This window comes from Protomyctophum bolini, assembly GCF_963924005.1.
Source record: "Protomyctophum bolini genome assembly, chromosome: 5".
Classification (NCBI taxonomy): Eukaryota; Metazoa; Chordata; class Actinopteri; order Myctophiformes; family Myctophidae; genus Protomyctophum; species Protomyctophum bolini.
Window position 1 is genome coordinate 43946263 of NC_137866.1, and position 17070 is coordinate 43963332.

The 17070-nt window shown below is 44.5% G+C and overlaps 2 protein-coding genes across 6 annotated transcripts in view; both read left to right on the forward strand.

The window, feature by feature from the left end:
- Positions 1–12335, forward strand: LOC308315283 (kelch repeat and BTB domain-containing protein 12-like). Of its 4 annotated transcripts, none has more exons than XM_080763177.1 (11): positions 1–127; positions 1533–1737; positions 2482–2663; positions 3327–3459; positions 4695–4928; positions 5289–5647; positions 6503–6779; positions 7927–8074; positions 8518–8715; positions 10017–10196; positions 12213–12335. In XM_080763177.1, exons 2-10 carry the CDS (start codon positions 1567–1569, stop codon positions 10175–10177), a joined length of 1863 nt encoding a protein of 620 aa, XP_080619303.1. In that variant the 5' UTR covers positions 1–127; positions 1533–1566; the 3' UTR covers positions 10178–10196; positions 12213–12335. The 4 variants fall into 4 exon arrangements, with proteins under 4 accessions (XP_080619303.1, XP_080619302.1, XP_080619301.1 ...); XM_080763176.1 differs by lacking the exon at positions 12213–12335 and adding an exon at positions 10546–10560 and having other exon boundaries at positions 10017–10226; XM_080763175.1 differs by lacking the exon at positions 12213–12335 and having other exon boundaries at positions 10017–10334.
- Positions 11558–17070, forward strand: part of LOC308315282 (NUAK family SNF1-like kinase 1) — a 24433-nt gene continuing 18920 nt past the window's right edge. For both annotated transcript variants that reach the window (XR_013964011.1, XM_080763174.1), the window contains exon 1: positions 11558–12631. Coding sequence is in view for 1 of the 2 variants with exons in the window: in XM_080763174.1 (XP_080619300.1) it covers positions 12149–12631 (483 nt within the window). In the remaining variant the exon portion in view is untranslated. The remainder of the gene's footprint in view (positions 12632–17070) is intronic.

Consider the following 17070-nt stretch of genomic DNA (forward strand, 5'->3'; position numbering starts at 1 on the left):
TACCAGCAACAACGCACGGACAGCAGTCCGTGCAATGTTGTTTGAAAATACAGAAGGAGGCATAATTGAGATCATCCTGCAAACCACTGTGAGGTGGCCTGGAGTCCTGGACAACCTCTCAAAACGGGTATGTCAGTCAGTGCTCTGAGTGCACACACAAAAAGAATCCATCCATTCAGAATCATAATGCTGGGAACTGCTTTGTCTGCCGGGTGTGCGGTTACCTGTACGCAGTATAGTAGCCTATATTTAGCACGCTGAGTGCCCTTACTGTACGTTCTCCATAACTGTATTGTTTTTTTACCACTCAGCTATAGTGAGAGTGGTGCACAGCGTAACTTCAACAGTCGCTGGCCGCCCTGCTACCGTTGCACTCTAGTACCAGTGTCATTATGCTGCAGGCCTATAATAGCCTTGCCACATTGATGACCTGAACATTTTTAGTGACTACTTGTCCCAGGGCTATTTTAAATGTTTTTGGTTTTGTTTTGTTTTGTTTTTGATGAAAATAAATACATTTTATTTTACCACTAGTCTAATTCAGGGGTCTATTGCCCCTGTAATTTTCCCCCCTCCACACACACGACTCTCTGCCCCCAGTTTAGGCCATCTTTATCAGTGTACAAATTTAACCAAATGCACCCATAAAGTATTTGTACACTGTCAGAGGTGAGGGTCCATTTGATTTGTGGTCCCAACCTTGAGAACCAGAACCATGCAGTGCCCTAATCAGTAAATACTGTTCAGATCTGGGAAGGGTAATGTTTGGATAACAGCAAATCTAAAAGTAACTAGTAGTTTTAAAATAATTGTTGTGGAGTAAAAAGTACAATAGGCCTATTTGCCTTTGAGATGTAGTGGATTAGAAGTATTTATCTATTATTTTTTTGAAATTTGGAAGCACTCCAGTAAAGTAAAAGTACCTCAAAATTGCAGACATCTTCAATCCACCCACTGCTCGACTTCCATCTAGAATGATAACCAATTTGGAAGAACCCCCCACGGCCCCACCAGCTGACTTCACCATCCAATCAGCTTGGAAAAGGGAATGGTAGTCCAAGGAGGTCCCAAACAAACACCTGGTGTCAGACTGGACATGGCCCCTGCTGGGCCAGCCTTCACAAATGGGGCAGTAGCCCAAGCCCACTGTGTGTGCATGGTGAGGAACAAACTATGGAGCACATCATTGAAGTTTGTCCTCTCCAAATACTGAAAGGGAGATTATAGTCCCCCTCCATACAGCAGACTGCAGGAGGCAACCGCTTGGCGTAAGGACTTTGCATTCGCTAAACCTCAAAGTTGTAGGAGAATTCCATGATAGAAGGCTTTACCTTTATTTGTAGTTGTTACCCCCCCACCAAAGAGGTCCAGGTGTTATTTTGTGCAAAAGTGAATTATTGGCTATGAGCCCTCAATGGGGGTTGGGTTTTTGTTCATTTCCACCGCTGCTATATTATACTGTAGTCCTATATTATATTCTTTCTAAATTGAACAACTCATTGAGAAATGTTGTTCTACTGGCTGAGTGACAGTGACAGAGGTGGTGCAGCAGAAGGCTAATAATCAATGGATGCTCCAGTGCTGGAGAGTTCTCAGACTGAGAATGGCCTGACTCTCCTGAGGCAGCTGGACAGAATGAGATCAACTGAAGAGCTCACAGACGTGGTTCTCCTGGCAGAGGGCGTTGCCTTTCCTTGCCACAGGGTGGTGCTGTCTGCCTTCAGTCCTTACTTCCAGGTAATGTTTGACATTGCCATGACAGGACATTGATTGATTGATTGAAATCTTTATTAACAGTTTGCAGAATTACAGTACATTTCAAGCACAAACTCAATACAAAGACTGTTAACTGTGAGTGGACGACCCAATTAAGCCTTACACTTGTTTACAACAGGGTCCACATTGTTCAATTCATCAAAACATTTAGAGACAAACAGTACACAGTAAGAGAAGTCTTTCCTCTTTCTCTACTTGTCTTGTAAATATGTCTGTGCTTGTAGCTGCTGTACTCTGCATGGTTCAATTTCAAGAAGTATCAGGGAGTTATGGTTTTTGAAATATTCATTAGATTAGTTATAGTTTTTCAGTTTGGTGTGTGATTTCAGTTTTTAGGCTATGCTATGCTATGTCCTGCTATGTGCATAAATCATTTTAGGAATTGACATTTTAGCTAGTTTTTATTTATTCTGAATTGTGGGTTTTTAGGTATTATGGAGTAATGTTTGATTTATTAAAACTGAAAAAGGTAGGATCTAGGATGAAAGAATGCATGGTGGGAAAAACATGTTTTAGTTCGTTTTGCAATGTTATTTTTGTCTTTTTCTTTTTAGTCTTAGTTTTGGTTGACCCTGAAATTGGTACATGCAATTAGGAACTAAACATTAGGCCTAATAAATCATGTCTATAAATCCATACAAGCCTTTGTTGTGCTACTGTCATAGTGTCTGCTAGCTGTGCGTTCTATTGTCTACTGTCTCTCAGGCCATGTTTACATGTGGTCTGAGGGAGACCCGGGGTGGAGAGGTGGCCCTCAGGGACACTCCTGCCCACAGCCTGGAGCTCCTGCTGGACTACATGTACCGCGGAGAGCTGCACATCTCCAACGACAACATCCAGGGAGCGGCCGCAGCCGCCTTCCTGCTCCACGTAGAGGGAGCCTTCAGGTGAGTGACGTGCTCAGGTTATATATTCAGAATGGACTTTATTGTCACATCACAGGTTTATCAAAGGTGTTGAAATGTTTGTTATTTCCATGAGATAAAGGGGAGAAGAAGAAGGAGAGGGGGGCAAGGGGGAAGAGAGAGAGATGAATAAAAACAAACAAATTGTCTAAATATTTGGACATATACCGTAGCTTTCTATCCGGTAACTTTACTGAGGTAAGACATAAAGGTGTGCGAGCATAGCAGCAGATAGATACTGCACAATGTACATGACATGCTGGACGTTATGAGATAAAAATAAATAAATATAAAATCATGCTGTACATGGGATTAAGTGGCCACGTGTCGACCACTTGTTATATTAACAAATACATACCGAGACCAGTTAGTGTTTTTGGAACAATTACAAACCTGCTACAGACCAGGGAAGGAAGGCCTTCATCAGAGCAAGAATTTACCAAGTGAAAGTTCACTTTCGCCAGGCCAACACTTATTGGTTTTTAATGGTTCCAAATTCTGAAATGACTTTCAATTTACACTATCCTAGTTATTGCTATGGCAATGGATTAACAAAATCCATCACATATTAACGACAATTACATTGAGCCAAGTGTCTACAAAGTAGAGATAATCGTCTTCATGTCATCATTCTCACCGCTTCAGGTTGTGTCAACGATACATGGAGGCCAGCATGGACGCGTCCAACTGCGTAGGCCTGTACCAATGGGCCAAGGACCTGGGCACCACGGAGCTGGCTGATTGTGCCCTGAAATACCTGTGCCAGCATTTCACTCAGGTTCTCCAATTTGCTTCGGTTCTTCAAAGTTGAATTATGCAAAGTATGAAGTGATCGTATGAACTACAGTAAATATTTGTGGGCCTCCTCGGCCAACAAAAGATGCTCCTGCTCCTTTTGGACAACTCGCTTTCTCTTAGAACAATTTGGTCTTCGATTAATTGAATACTTTATTAATAGTTTGCAAAAGAGTAGAGAGGTTCAGTTTTCAAATAATGCTTAAATTAAGGATAACACAAAGTTCCAGAGGGCTTGTTTGTTTCCATTCGTCCCATGTGTTCAATTGATCAAGACATATAAACACATACATGCATACATACATACAAGAAATCATCAATACTAGGAGCAGTAAAAGTATCTATAGAAAGTATCTACTGAAACAAACAAAGTATTTACAGAAAAACAGTGGGGGTCATTTATTTTGGAAAGCTAGGTGACCTGTCCAGTTGCAAATTGTGCTCTTTTATGGCGGTTTTGAAGGAGGGTAGGACTGGGGAGTCACTCCTTTTGATGGCTGGTGGTAGGGTGGGTGCAGTACTTAGTTTAGACAGTTTTTGGTTTAGACTAGTCATTGGTTAGACCAGTCATTAGTCCTACAACTACAACCTATCTCAAACCCTCACCCTAAACCTAACCTCCCACAGGACAGCACACCTAAACCTAACCTTAACCCATGTCTAACGAATGACTAGTCTAAACTAAGTATGCACCCCGGTAGGGCATTCCACATTTTGGTAGCATAATACCGGTAGTAGAATTCATCCCCATGTTTGTACCGAATCTCTGTCTCCTTTTGTACTTTTTCTCAGGACTCACTCAGCATCAAATATGATCAGACTTTGCTGTGATTTAGGACTCCGGTGACATTCAGGACTAGACCAGATCATCACAGCCCATATGGGGATGATCTTTACGTCATTTCCAGGACGTCTTCACCAACTAAATAATATAGCTTATTCTGGGCTAGATCTGACTAGTTATGATATGACTTAAGTTAAGTCCTCTATCAGACTCTCTCCAATTCATCCAGGGACGTCTGTCTTAGTGGGCAGAATTTATGAATCAGGTGATATTCTGGGCCAGATCTGACTAGTCTTGGTTTGACTTGATTTGGCCCCAAGACGTCACTAATAAGTCAAGGTCCTGACCGTGCTTGTTGGGTAGGTTTCAAAAAGAGAGTATCGGCTTCAGGGTGTATCTACATCTTCTTCTCCCCTGCTCCTTGTTTCTTGCAGGTGTGTGAGGAGGAGGAGCTTCTGGAGCTGGACTCCCAGAGTCTTGGCGCTCTGCTGAGCTCAGACGACCTCAACATCTCCCAGGAGGAGAGCGTGCTGGAGCTGGTGCTGCGCTGGGTGGACAGGCGCAGGGGGGACTCCCAGAGCGAAGCCCAGGCCGCAGAGCTCCTCAGGCGGGTGCGGTTGGAGCTCGTGGAGCCCGGATTCCTCCGCAAAGCCAGGAGGAGAAACCCGGTGAGGAAGGGAGAGAGTGAGAAAGGGAGTTCAAATTCCGTACACACTCATCTGCAATTTAGAACTGAACACCCTAGACTTCTAATCTAGAGGGCCAAATAAATCACGCCCCAATGTTTTTCTATAAATATGCTTATACTTATACTGCCCCTATACTGACCTGATCTCTTGTATAGTATTGTATGTCTTGAATTGAATACACAGGACCACAATGGAAACAAGCCCTCGGGGTGTTTTGTGTTATCCTTTTAGCATTATTGTATAACTGTTACCTCTGTACCTTTTGCAAACTGATAATAAGGTATTCAATCAATCAATTAATCAATACCATCATGCATTCACAATCCATGCTGCTCCCAGGTTCTGCTGCGTGACGCCGAGTGCTTTGGCATGATCGATGCCGCTCTGCAGACCTCAGGCCTGCCCAAGATGGCGGCTCCCCCGCGGCCGGCCCTTCGCTATGGCATGGAGACTGCCAGCCTGCTGCTCTGCCTGGGAGGGGTGGACGAGTCCGGGGTACCCGCCCGCCGTGGGGGCCGCGCCGACCTCAGCTTTTGCTTTGTGCCCCGAGGCAGGCGCACGTACTACATACCTTCTCCACTGAGGGGCTCCGGGGGCAAGGGTCAGGTCACGGCGGGAGTGGTGACGCGAGATAACAGCATAGTGGTGGCTGCTGAGGCCGAGGACGAGCACAGGATGAAGAGGCTGGACTTTTACAGGTTTGTGTGCTTACGTGGGGGGAGGTTGGAGGGAGTTCTGTCTGTTGCACACAGGAACTAACAAGAACAAATGGCATGAATGTTAATTATGTCTGAAAACAGGGCAGTCCCTCGACCTCCTCGGGAGGCGGTTTTTCTCACCCAGGCCAGCCAGCTGGGTTTGCCGGCCCCCGTCACGGTACAACCCACCGTTCGGACGATATCGGCGTTTTAAGATTTAGAAGCACCGGCCAGCGAAAGCCACCTTATGTCCTCTCTGAGGAGCGGACCACCCCCCTCCATACCATTATGATTGTTTCCGCGAAGAAATGCCCTTTTTTCATTCGCTAAATGTAGCACTGGTTACCCCATGCAGTACATGGAAGCATGCATGCAGGGGGCATTATTTATTTTATTTTATATTAGTATTTGATCTCAAATCCCAGGTGCATCCATGCGATGTATTTTCGTTCTTTCAACTTAGAGATCATGGGTTCCATGATCGTTTCTTGTCAGGCAAATAATCATGTTTGAAATGGGGACCACCCCCAAAGTCCGGAACTACTCTGCCGGGGCTGGGAGGTACAATTCAAGTGGTGGGACTAGGCTCTGTGGGAATGGACCTGGGCCCCTCCTATGTCTCACCAGGTCCACTCCTGCTCTCACCAGGAGTACAGCGAGGACCTGTGCGTTGCACCAGACTCCCAGCACCAGACACTTCATTCAGGAGTGGTGGATTCTTGAGCCGCAATGGTTCCCGCAAAGCTCCACCTGGGCAACAGTGGTACTGCAGGATCCGCTTGCGGCTTGAATGGAATATTATGCGAGGCCCTCCCTTGCATAATATTCAATGGCCCCCCCCATCTGTGTCTCCAGATACGAGCAGCAGTCGGAGGACAGCGGCTGGGTGCAGCTTCTCTCGGCGGGATACAGAGACATGTACGCGCTGGGGTCGCTCGGTGACTCCATCTATGTGGTCGGCGGCCAGATGAAAGTGGGCCACCAGTACGTCATCACGGACAGCGTGGAGAGATGGTCGCTGAAGAGAGGAGGCAGCTGGCTCAGCTTCGCCCCTCTGCCGCTCCCCCTGGCCTGTCACTGTGTGGTCAGTCTGAGGGACCACCTCTACGCACTCGGGGGCTGGACGCCACAGGTACGGCACGCACTGGCCGCTCAGTCAAATACATAGTCCAAAATATATTATTAATATTATTATTTAACCACTTAAAACAGTGGTTCTTTTTTTCGGTCCCCCAAATTGATACTGTATATATTTGTCCGCGGACCCCCATCTGAAAATGTTTTGTGCCAGGGAATAGGGACCCTCCAGAAGAGAAGATTTGTGTTAAAACATAAATCACACTTTCAAGATTTGTTTGTTCAAACATGTTCCAAAGAAATAGCAGATGTAGAAGCTCACTGTGAGATTGTAGATCTGCTATTTTTAAATAGCCAACGATATAAATGGATAAAGTGGTTAAATTGATTGTGATGCTCTATTTTCCCCCTGGAACCCTGTCAAGGACCCCTGGGGGTCCCCGAACCCCACTTCACAATAACCATTCCACATGAATGTGTTTTTGACAACTTCTCTAACCATTCCACATAAATGTGTTTTTGACAACTTCTCTAAACACCAGAGTAGCTATATGGACATGTGCACAGACAAAGAAACAGACAGGCAGACCCCCTTCTGGACGTTTTTTGTACTGAACTTAATTTCCTTCTGGGTTCATCACAGTTCACGCTATATTGCATTTGCAGACAGGATGCAGTGTTTCCCGCGCTCTCAGTGCATGCCATTCCTCACTCCCTCCCTGTGTCTCTCACGGTGTCCCATAGGATGAACCGTTTTAGTATAAAAAAATACTATAACTACTAATGCTAGTACTGTTACCATTGTTGCTATATTATAAGGGTCTCTGCTATAGCGTAAGCATGTTTTTCTATACCTGTGCCTTATTGTACATTTATATGGTATTACATGTTTAGCTTTTTTCTCCCTACCTAAGGGTATGCTGATTGTGGATACTGCTGAAGACTTATACACAAAATTATTGTTATTATTGTAATAGTAGCACAGTAGGTACTTTGTGGACTGCACACATTTTTATTTTGCTTCTTGTACTCACTAGTGCCGTGATGAATAAGATTGTGATTCCTCTCTCCCTCCCTGCATGTCTCATCGTGGTGTCTCATATGGATGAGGTGGAAAGGCATGTGTTTGTTTATAATAAACCAGTTCATAAGAAACGAATCAAGTGAGTGTCATGCGGATAATTCCTTTCTCTGTCTCATAGGATGAGCCAGATGAGGATCCAGACAGGCTGAGTAGCCGTGTGTTCCAGTTTGACCCGGGCACAGACTCATGGACACAGTGTGCCTCCATGAAGCACTGCAGGTATCGCTGTGGCTCGGCGGTCTTCAACGGGGAGATATACGTCCTAGGTCAGACATCATCAATTTCAATGGGGAGTTGCATTCCACAGTTTGGGAGCAAGACGGGAAAACGATTCTTAAAAGTCATTAAATTGTATGATGGTTTACTAACTGCGAGAAAACAATGTTGCACATTAAGCTAATCAACCTTGGACACCCACAAAATAATTTGGCGGCCCCCAGTTTGGGACACATGTACTGGCCTAGACGACGAATTACATTTTTAAATCTGGAGTCTGAAGAGGTGAGTGCTGGGACGCGAGGTGGAGTCTGAAGAGATGAGTGCTAAGGTGTGAGCTTGTAGATCAGCTATTATTTGCTACTTTTGTAGCAAATAATACTGTACTTGTAGCATGACAAAGTAGGGCATTTTATTCATGAAAAAAAACCAATACATAATGAGTCAAAAATATGTACAGTAGATACAAAGGTTTGTGTGTGTTGCTGTTCAGGTGGTATAGGTTGTGAGGGGGAGGACAGTGGCCAGTCTCGTCGCTGCCTGAGCTCGGTGGAGATCTACAACCCGGAGGCAGACGTGTGGCGAGCGGGGCCGTCGCTGCCCATGTCCTTCCTGTCCCTCCGAACCAACGCCTCCAACGTAGGCGTGGTGGACGGAAAGCTCTACCTGTGTGGATACTTCAAGTCTGCAGGTCGGTGCCCCGTCAGTTAGAAAGTTCTCGGTCAGACTGGATTCCAGAGAGGCCTGGCATGGCTTTCTCTTCGCCTAACTCTTGGCTTTCTTTAAAGCAGTGGTTCTCAAACTTTTTCATTATATGTATATTTGCCCGCAGACCGCCATCTGAATTGGCTTTGTGCCAGATACCCCACAGAAGAGAGGATTCATGTTTAAAGAAATTCAAAATTATTATAAAGTTGTCGATATTTTAAAAGATTTTCAAAAGATCTGTGCAAGCTCACAATGCAGCATGAAGTGAGGTGACATGTTGTGAGCTTGTAGATCTGCTATTTTTGAATTGGTTGAAATTATTGTGATGCTATGTTAACTACTACTTTGGCTAGGGAACTGTCAAGTATAAATCAGGCATATAATATAAAGGCTGGTAATGTCAAGCCCTACAGTAATAATAGCCTACATATCAAAGTGTTATTTTAAGATTAAAGGAGAAGTTCACATACCAAAAAAGAACCTTTTGTGTCATCAAATTACTGGCTTAGGACTTTTTTATTTTTCTTTCAATAAGTTGTCAACTTGGTGGAGTGTGTGTGTGTGTGTGTGTGTGTGTGTGTGTGTGTGTGTGTGTGTGTGTGTGTGTGTGTGTGTGTGTGTGTGTGTGTGTGTGTGTGTGTGTGCGTGCGTACTGTATGTGTACAGTGTACTGCTTTATGAATTTAAGTTCCACGCGCTAAAGAGGTGGCATATGTCACACACACACATCACAAATGTGGGTCTAAAAACAGATGCTGAATGAAATTAAACACATCCTGTTGTTGTGACAACGCAACAACACGCCCTGGGAAACCGAGTCAGGCTGCCAGGGAAATGATTATGCAGCAGCGTATTGGAAATGAGATTTCGCGGGGCGGTGAATACTGTACTTACATTATGGCCTTGTTGCGTGACAACCACTGGTGTAAAGTAACTAAGTGCATGTACTCAAGTACAGTATTTACTGTATTAGTATTAGTATTAGTAGTATTAGTATTTCGAATTTTCTATACTTTTACTAAATATTGTACTTTTTACTCCACTACAATTTATTGAGCTTGAACTTGAAATGTGACATTTTACACAATGTACTATAAGCATATTTCGATGCCAACATACTTCTGTGCTCTTTCTTACTCGGGTGTATGTTTTGAACACAATACTTTCACATGTCACAGAGTATTAATTTCCGTACATTTGCAGTATTATAGATACTTTTACTTGAGCATAACAAATGTGAGTATACTTTGTTCCTCCCCTCTCTCTGCATGGTGACAATAACAGACCGTCATGAGATCATTACCAAGGAGATTCTGGAGCTGGACCTGGCGGACGGCGTCTGGACGGTGGTGGAGAGGCGGGCGGCCATGCACGACAGCTATGACGTGTGTCTGGTGGCGAGCCTCAACCCGCGGAACCTCATCGCGCCAGTTGAACTGAGTTGAATGTTTCCAGTGGTGGAAAGTAACTATACCGTATAGTACATGTACTTATGTACTGTATACACTTTAACCCATTCTGACCTGAGATCAGATTATAAAAATGTCTTCTACATCCAGTTTTCTGAAAAAGCTTATGTTTCTATGTCAGTCGTTCTTCGATTTTTCAAAAATAGCAGACCTACAAGCTCGTAGCGCGCCACTCGGTGGCACGCTATGAGCTTGTAGATCTGCTATTTTTAAATAGCTAAAGCATAACGTAATGCTAACACCAAAACAGGTTCCCGCCCCAAAATGGGTTAAGTAACATTTTTTGGTATTTATTTTGTACTTTGCCTGCCAATACGTTTGTACATTTACTCAAGTACATTTAGAATTCCAGACTTTTTATACTTGTATTTCTATATTGCTATTGCAGTAGGATACTTTTAAGTAAAAACAATTGAGTTCCTTTTCCCCAATACATTTGTCTATTGACATTAACAGTATAGTCCAGGGGGTCCTCTGGTCCCCCAGCAAACATGAGGAACAGTTTAACCACTTAAGCCCTATTTCCATTTTTTTTCCCCAGTCCACCAAACTTCAGACATATGATTTAATATCCAAGCTTTCACTTAGCTGTCGATTTTCTTTTTTCTTTTTTCTTTACCAAACTTCAGACATGATTTAACAACTTTCACTATGTGTTCTACCCAAATGAATACCATGAGGCCTCAGCCTCAAGAAGTCAAGATACTGCCTTTTGAAGGCTAAAATGAAGGATAATATTCAGCATAGCAGTAGGCCTAAGTTATAGCAAAATCTGAAATCTTTAGATTTTACTCCATCTTCACGCTTTATCATAAAATAATTTATTATAAAGCAGCATATATTATAAAACATTTTAGACTTTTCTTAAAGGAAATGTTACTTTTTATTTTAATTCTGACCAGATATATTATATATTTTTTACAGTTTGGCATGTCCAAAGATATGGTTTTCGGTTTGGATTTTGTAACTTAACAAATGTGTTACAGGCGTGTTCTGTCCCCCGTGAATATATTTCCCATCACTATATTCATAATAAAATTTAAAAGTCCCTTTCATTTTCTCTAGAATTGATCATTTCATATCCACCAACATTTCCAATCAGTGCCGTTTTGTTTTGAGAGACACAATGAAAGTCTTTCATTTCCTAACTTGTTGTGGCAACAATTGGGGCTCAGGAGGTATAGCTATTGTCTGTAGGCGGCAGTAGGCCTATGCTTTATTAATGTTGCATTATTGCAGTGGCTTAATTTCACATTTGTCTGTATGAATTCAAATCCAGCTGTAGGCTACCTCCAGAGTGGCTTACCTCCAACTATTTATGGCTCATTTTATTTACTTGGCATCATCAACCTTCAACCGTTTTCTCACCAGCTATATTATCATCACCCCAGAGGCCCAGACTACGCTGACATTAGTCTTCTAGGGCTATTAGGCTAAAAAGTCAACGAGTTCCCGAATTTATTTTCCTGAGCTTGCTCCCTGCTAAAAATGTCAACAAGCAGACGATTGAAGTGGTGATTTAAGCATGACAGTGTGACCCCGCACTGCATACCAAGCATTCCTTGTTCCCTCTGCCGGTTTAGCCGCTCAAACGTTAAGGCTGTCTGTCGGAAAGCCCTAGAATGCTCCTAAAAGAGTGCGGCCGGCGCGTCTGCACGTTGCTATGACAGCTGGCGTTGGTATGAGCTGGCTGGCTGGCTCCACCCAGTGACCATGTGGTTTTCTTTGCTCCTGTTGCTGTTTTTTGGGGGGAGCGAGAAGGAGGCGAGACTGGAGAGGAGGAGTGAGCAGAGATAACGGCGGCATGGGAGTTGTTGGATGGATGCGCAAAAACCTCTCCGCTATTCACGGTTCACGGATAATAATACGCTGCATAGAACCTCTCGACTCAATTAGATCAAAACCGATTCTATCTTTAGCGAAAATACACCACTTGGCGACTTTTGAATGACAGCATTTGAACAGAAATCTAACATTACTGGGGGTGGTCCTGTCGCCACCTCGCTCCCAGTGGTGTGGAGTGTTGTTGACAGGTGGTGCGCGCTGTGCGCAGAGAGGATGGGCAGGAGGGAAGCGGCCACAAGCGACGGCATGACCAACGGCGAGATGAACTCCGGTGACCGGTCCGACTGTCTGCAAGGCACGGCGGCCACCGGCAACGAGCCCGGCGGCGAGGAACCTCCCGGAGCCGGCGGCGGCAGCCACCGCCACCGTTACTCCTCCCCGAGCGCCGCGGAGAAGAAGCATCGATACGCGGACGGGCTTGCGTCGGGCGGCCCGGTCCCGACGGCGGCAGCAGCACCGCTGGATGATGTGAAGAAGCACCAGCACAAACACAACCTGAAACACCGCTACGAGGTGATGGAGACGCTGGGGAAAGGCACCTACGGGAAAGTGAAGAAGGCGGTGGAGAGAGCGACCCAGAAGACAGTAAGGCAACACACACACAACACGCTCAGCGTTTAGTTTAGTTTAGTTTTAGTTTAGTTGACTAGAATTGGCTACATACGCCTCTAGGCGCTATAGCCTACTTTGTGCAGCACTGCCTATAAAAAAGTGTACATAAAACATTTTAGAAGCTTTTAAAGGAATGCAAAATAGCCTATAATAATATGAAAACGTCAAAATCAGCTTTATAGCCCAGGAAATAATGGTGCAAACATTGTATACTATATGTTCAATTCATGTACAGTAACTACACGACGTGTGTGTGTGTGTGTGTGTGTGTGCGTGTGTGTGTGTGTGTGTGTGCGTGCGTGCGTGTGTGTGTGTGTGTGTGTGTGCATGTACCGGTATATGTGTGTGTGTATGTGTGTGTGTGTGTGTGTGTGTGTGTGTGTGTGTGTGTTCTATCTTGCCCTAATGCCCTTGGCCACTCCAGGAGGTCCCCGCCAGGACATTGTTTTGCACTTAGCTTAGTCTGCTGTCGTGCGTGTGTGTGTGTACGTGTGTTGTTCCAAGAATCTTGTGCCCAGTGCCAATTAAATATTAATACTGAGTAAGAGGTAAGAACTGAACTGTGTGTGTGTGTGTGTGTGTGTGTGTGTGCGTGCGTGTGTGTGTGTGTGTGTGTGCGAGCGCACGTGTGCATGTGCACGCGTGTGCATGTGCGTGCAATGCGTGTGTGTGTGCGTGTTGTGAACATGTGTGTGTTTGTGGGTGATCTCATTGGCTGGTGCTGCGGTGCTGAGCACATCTCTTGTTTCCTGTGCTGCCAGCGTTGAGATGCCGTTGGTCTGACTCACTCATTCAGCAAACTGTAGGGAGGCTGCTTTAATGGGTGTCTGACCGCTCTGCTAATTACTCAATGATGAGAGGCATATGGCTGGCACACACACACACACACGCACACACACACACACACACACACACACACACACACACACACACACACACACACACACACACACGGTTTGTTTCATTTGGTTCGAATTTTACACTACATTTTTATTAACTCTGGATTTCATTGAGGATTCAGCAGGGTATTCGTGGGGTAACATTAGGCAAAAATAACCGATCTACAAGCTCACATAACACCACGCTATGTGAGCTTGTAGATCAGGGATACAACAGTCCAAGTACAGAGCCACCGCGGGTAAGGGCTCCATCTTGCGCCACCCCACATTTCAAAATAGTTCAACTAGCCAATCTACTAAGATTGGCTATAGTTGAACTATTTTGAAATGTTTTAAAATAGTAAAAAATGGCAAATAAGTTTAGGGATAAGGGGTAAGAGTATAAGGCTCTGTCAATTCAATTCAAAGGGCTTTATTGGCATGAGAAAACATATACGTTTACATTGCCGAAGCAGAAAGCACTCTCTAGAGAGTTTTGACCCGATAGCCTTATGGTAACGACTTAAACCCTCTAGAGTCTAGACGGGGTTTAAGTGGTTACCATTGGGCAATCGGGTCAACATTCGTGTCAGATCCTGTGTCTATGTGAGACATGCCCTTTGGCATCTAAATGTCTTAGAAGAGCAGGGGGACAAAATTCAACCATCCCAATTGTACATGCTCACATGCTCTACCATTCAGATTGGACAAAATTACTTTTTATTCATAAAAACAAAGGTGAAATAGTGCCGCTTTAAAGTGCACATGCACAATAAACAACAGCAACCCAAAAAAGCACAATGTTGTCTGTATGTCGGCGACAAAACAACGTTAACTGCTGTAGGTTAATCAACAAAACAAACATCTAGTTTGCTGCCTGATGAAGATGATCTGGTTCATGTCAGGCATTAATGTGATCTGTACACCGATCTGCCACCAGGTCCCAAGTGTCTCTCTTGTTTGTTATCTACTCTTAAACAAACAGGGTGTAATAAGGATTATCTGGGTACATAATCAGATTATGGAACACATTCTAGATACGGAGGAAAGTGGAGCGATAAAGTACACAGTCAAATTATTTAGTGTTCATTTAGCTCAGAGGAGTGAGAGGACTATATGCGAATGGAACCCCATAGAGTGTACAAATGGAACCATTTTGGTTCCACACTCTTGTGGGGTTAAATTAACACTGATGATTTTTACTGTATAGGTGGGGAAGGGGGGGGGGGGGGGGGGGGTTATTCCTTGAGCTAGTAGCCAACACATACCAAGGATTCCTTGAAACAAAACGGACATTATTTTTGGAAACAAGACCTGGGGCCTGTTGTCTGAGAGAGAGAGAGAGAGAGAGAGAGAAGAAGAGAGAGAGAGAAAGTGTGGTGTAGAGAAAAGGTGGAAGGATCAGTAGAGGTTGGGGGATTTACCGGACTGGAACACACATTAGTGTTGAGTCTATTCAAACTCACCACAATGCCTGATTCAGGAGTGGGCGACTGTTTTCTACAAGGTGATCTCTCTAGTACGGCCTTGCACCAGAAAAGGTTGCACACGCCACTGCTTGGATTAGCATTATTTATTTTTTGAGGGGCGCCAGCCCCTCCTATACACAGGTTTAATGTTTGTCTTTAGTTCAATGTTTGTTTTGTGAACGCCATTGACGATGAAGGGAAAATGTACGTCATATTGTCTCTTTATTGTTAATGGCGTTTAACGTTTGTGTTCGCACCGTTTGTTTTACATCACCATTACATCACCTAATCAACATGAGTTAGACTACACAGTATTAGCGCCCCTCACTTCACACAGGTGTGATTTTTTACATTACCGTTTAGCAGTGCAAAATTCTGTGCTGCCTTACCGTATTTGCGGCCTCAGTAAGACGTAAAATAAATTGTGGTTTTCACTGTTCTTAGTGAGCTGGAATGGAAAGCTCACCCCTAGTAGAAGTAGGGCTATTTTCAGTGCATGACACAAGCAATAATTCAGCCTTAATGTGACAACAGGAGATACAGTAGGACACCGACGTAATGGGACGTTAATACTGCAGTTAGGTCACCAATTTGTGCTACTCTGTCTCTGTATTAAAATGGTATGACAGGTTCCCCACCTTCTCTCTGCAGGGCCCGTCTCAAAAAAACGTCTACGGCCACACTCGGATTACGTTTAGTTTAACGATCAATCAATGGATTGCATTCTGGCTTGGATCAATGGAAGTAGCGTAGTACACCTTAAGTGTTTTGCCAATAGTTTGGGGCCCTCGCAGGCTGCTGTACTGCATGTGGTGTCAGCCTGGGCCACATGCACTTACATGGCAAAGTCTGGGTGGTATAGAGTTCACCTCCAGACAGTAATAGAGAGAGACAATTTAGTGTTGTGTGTGTGTGTGTGTGCGCGCGCGCGCGTGTGTGTGTGCGTGTGTGTGTGTGACTGTGCAAGCATTGTAAACTGGAGGGTCTACACTGAAGTCCTCGGTGTTCATTTAACTGAGATGATCTGTAAGGGGAGAGTCCATTTGGTTCAATTTGTACTCTCTCTGAACCAAGTTAAATTAACTGAGGATTTTGCTGTGGAATTGGCAAAGATCCTGTATAATCCTGCTGTTAAATCGGCCACAGATGCAGTAGAGGCCTGCAGCGATGTTCAGACTCTCATGGGATGGTGTGTGTGTGTGTGTGTGTGTGTGTGTGTGTGTGTGTGCGCGTGTGTGCGTGCGCAGGCGTGCGTGCATGGCAAGTCTTGGATGGGGAATGATGGAACAGGAAATAACTAAAGTGGTCTGAGGTCGATCTTCCCAACCCTAAATGTATGTATGCGCACGCATGTGTGCACACACACACACACACACACACACACACACACACACACACACACACACACACACACACACACACACACCTCCTGCTAAAAGAACTGATAAAGCCATGTTGATGTTGACTGTTAATGTATCTCTAAATATATATTGTACAGAAAGGATCCATAAAGGTAGGATGGTCTGCTATACACAGTATGAGCTTTGCAGAGGGAATGCTTTGAAGAGACAGCCAGGCCATAGGGGTCATGGTAGAAGAAGTATCAGCTGCCCTTCCTTCTAGAGGCATCCTGCTACACTTCAGCATTCAGAACAACTTCTAGATGCATCCTGCTTCACTTCAGCATTCAGAACAACTTCTAGAGGCATCCTGCTTCACTTCAGCATTCAGAACAACTTCTAGAGGCATCCTGCTTCACTTCAGCATTCAGAACAACTTCTAGAGGCATCCTGCTACACTTCAGCATTCAGAACAACTTCTAGAGGCATCCTGCTACACTTCAGCATTCAGAACAACTTCTAGAGGCATCCTGCTTCACTTCAGCATTCAGAACAACTTCTAGAGGCATCCTGCTACACTTCAGCATTCAGAACAACTTCTAGAGGCATCCTGCTACACTTCAGCATTCAGAACAACTTCTAGAGGCATCCTGCTTCACTTCAGCATTCAGAACAACTTCTAGAGGCATCCTGCTTCACTTCAGCATTCAGAACAACTTCTAGAG

Bases quoted from the DNA above. Each gene is read 5' to 3' on its own strand.
- LOC308315283 (XM_080763177.1), top strand. From the start codon at position 1,567: ATGGATGCTCCAGTGCTGGAGAGTTCTCAGACTGAGAATGGCCTGACT. The intron at 1,738-2,481 runs GTAATGTTTGAC...ACTGTCTCTCAG, and splicing joins CCTTCAGTCCTTACTTCCAG to GCCATGTTTACATGTGGTCT. The intron at 4,929-5,288 runs GTGAGGAAGGGA...TGCTGCTCCCAG, and splicing joins AAGCCAGGAGGAGAAACCCG to GTTCTGCTGCGTGACGCCGA.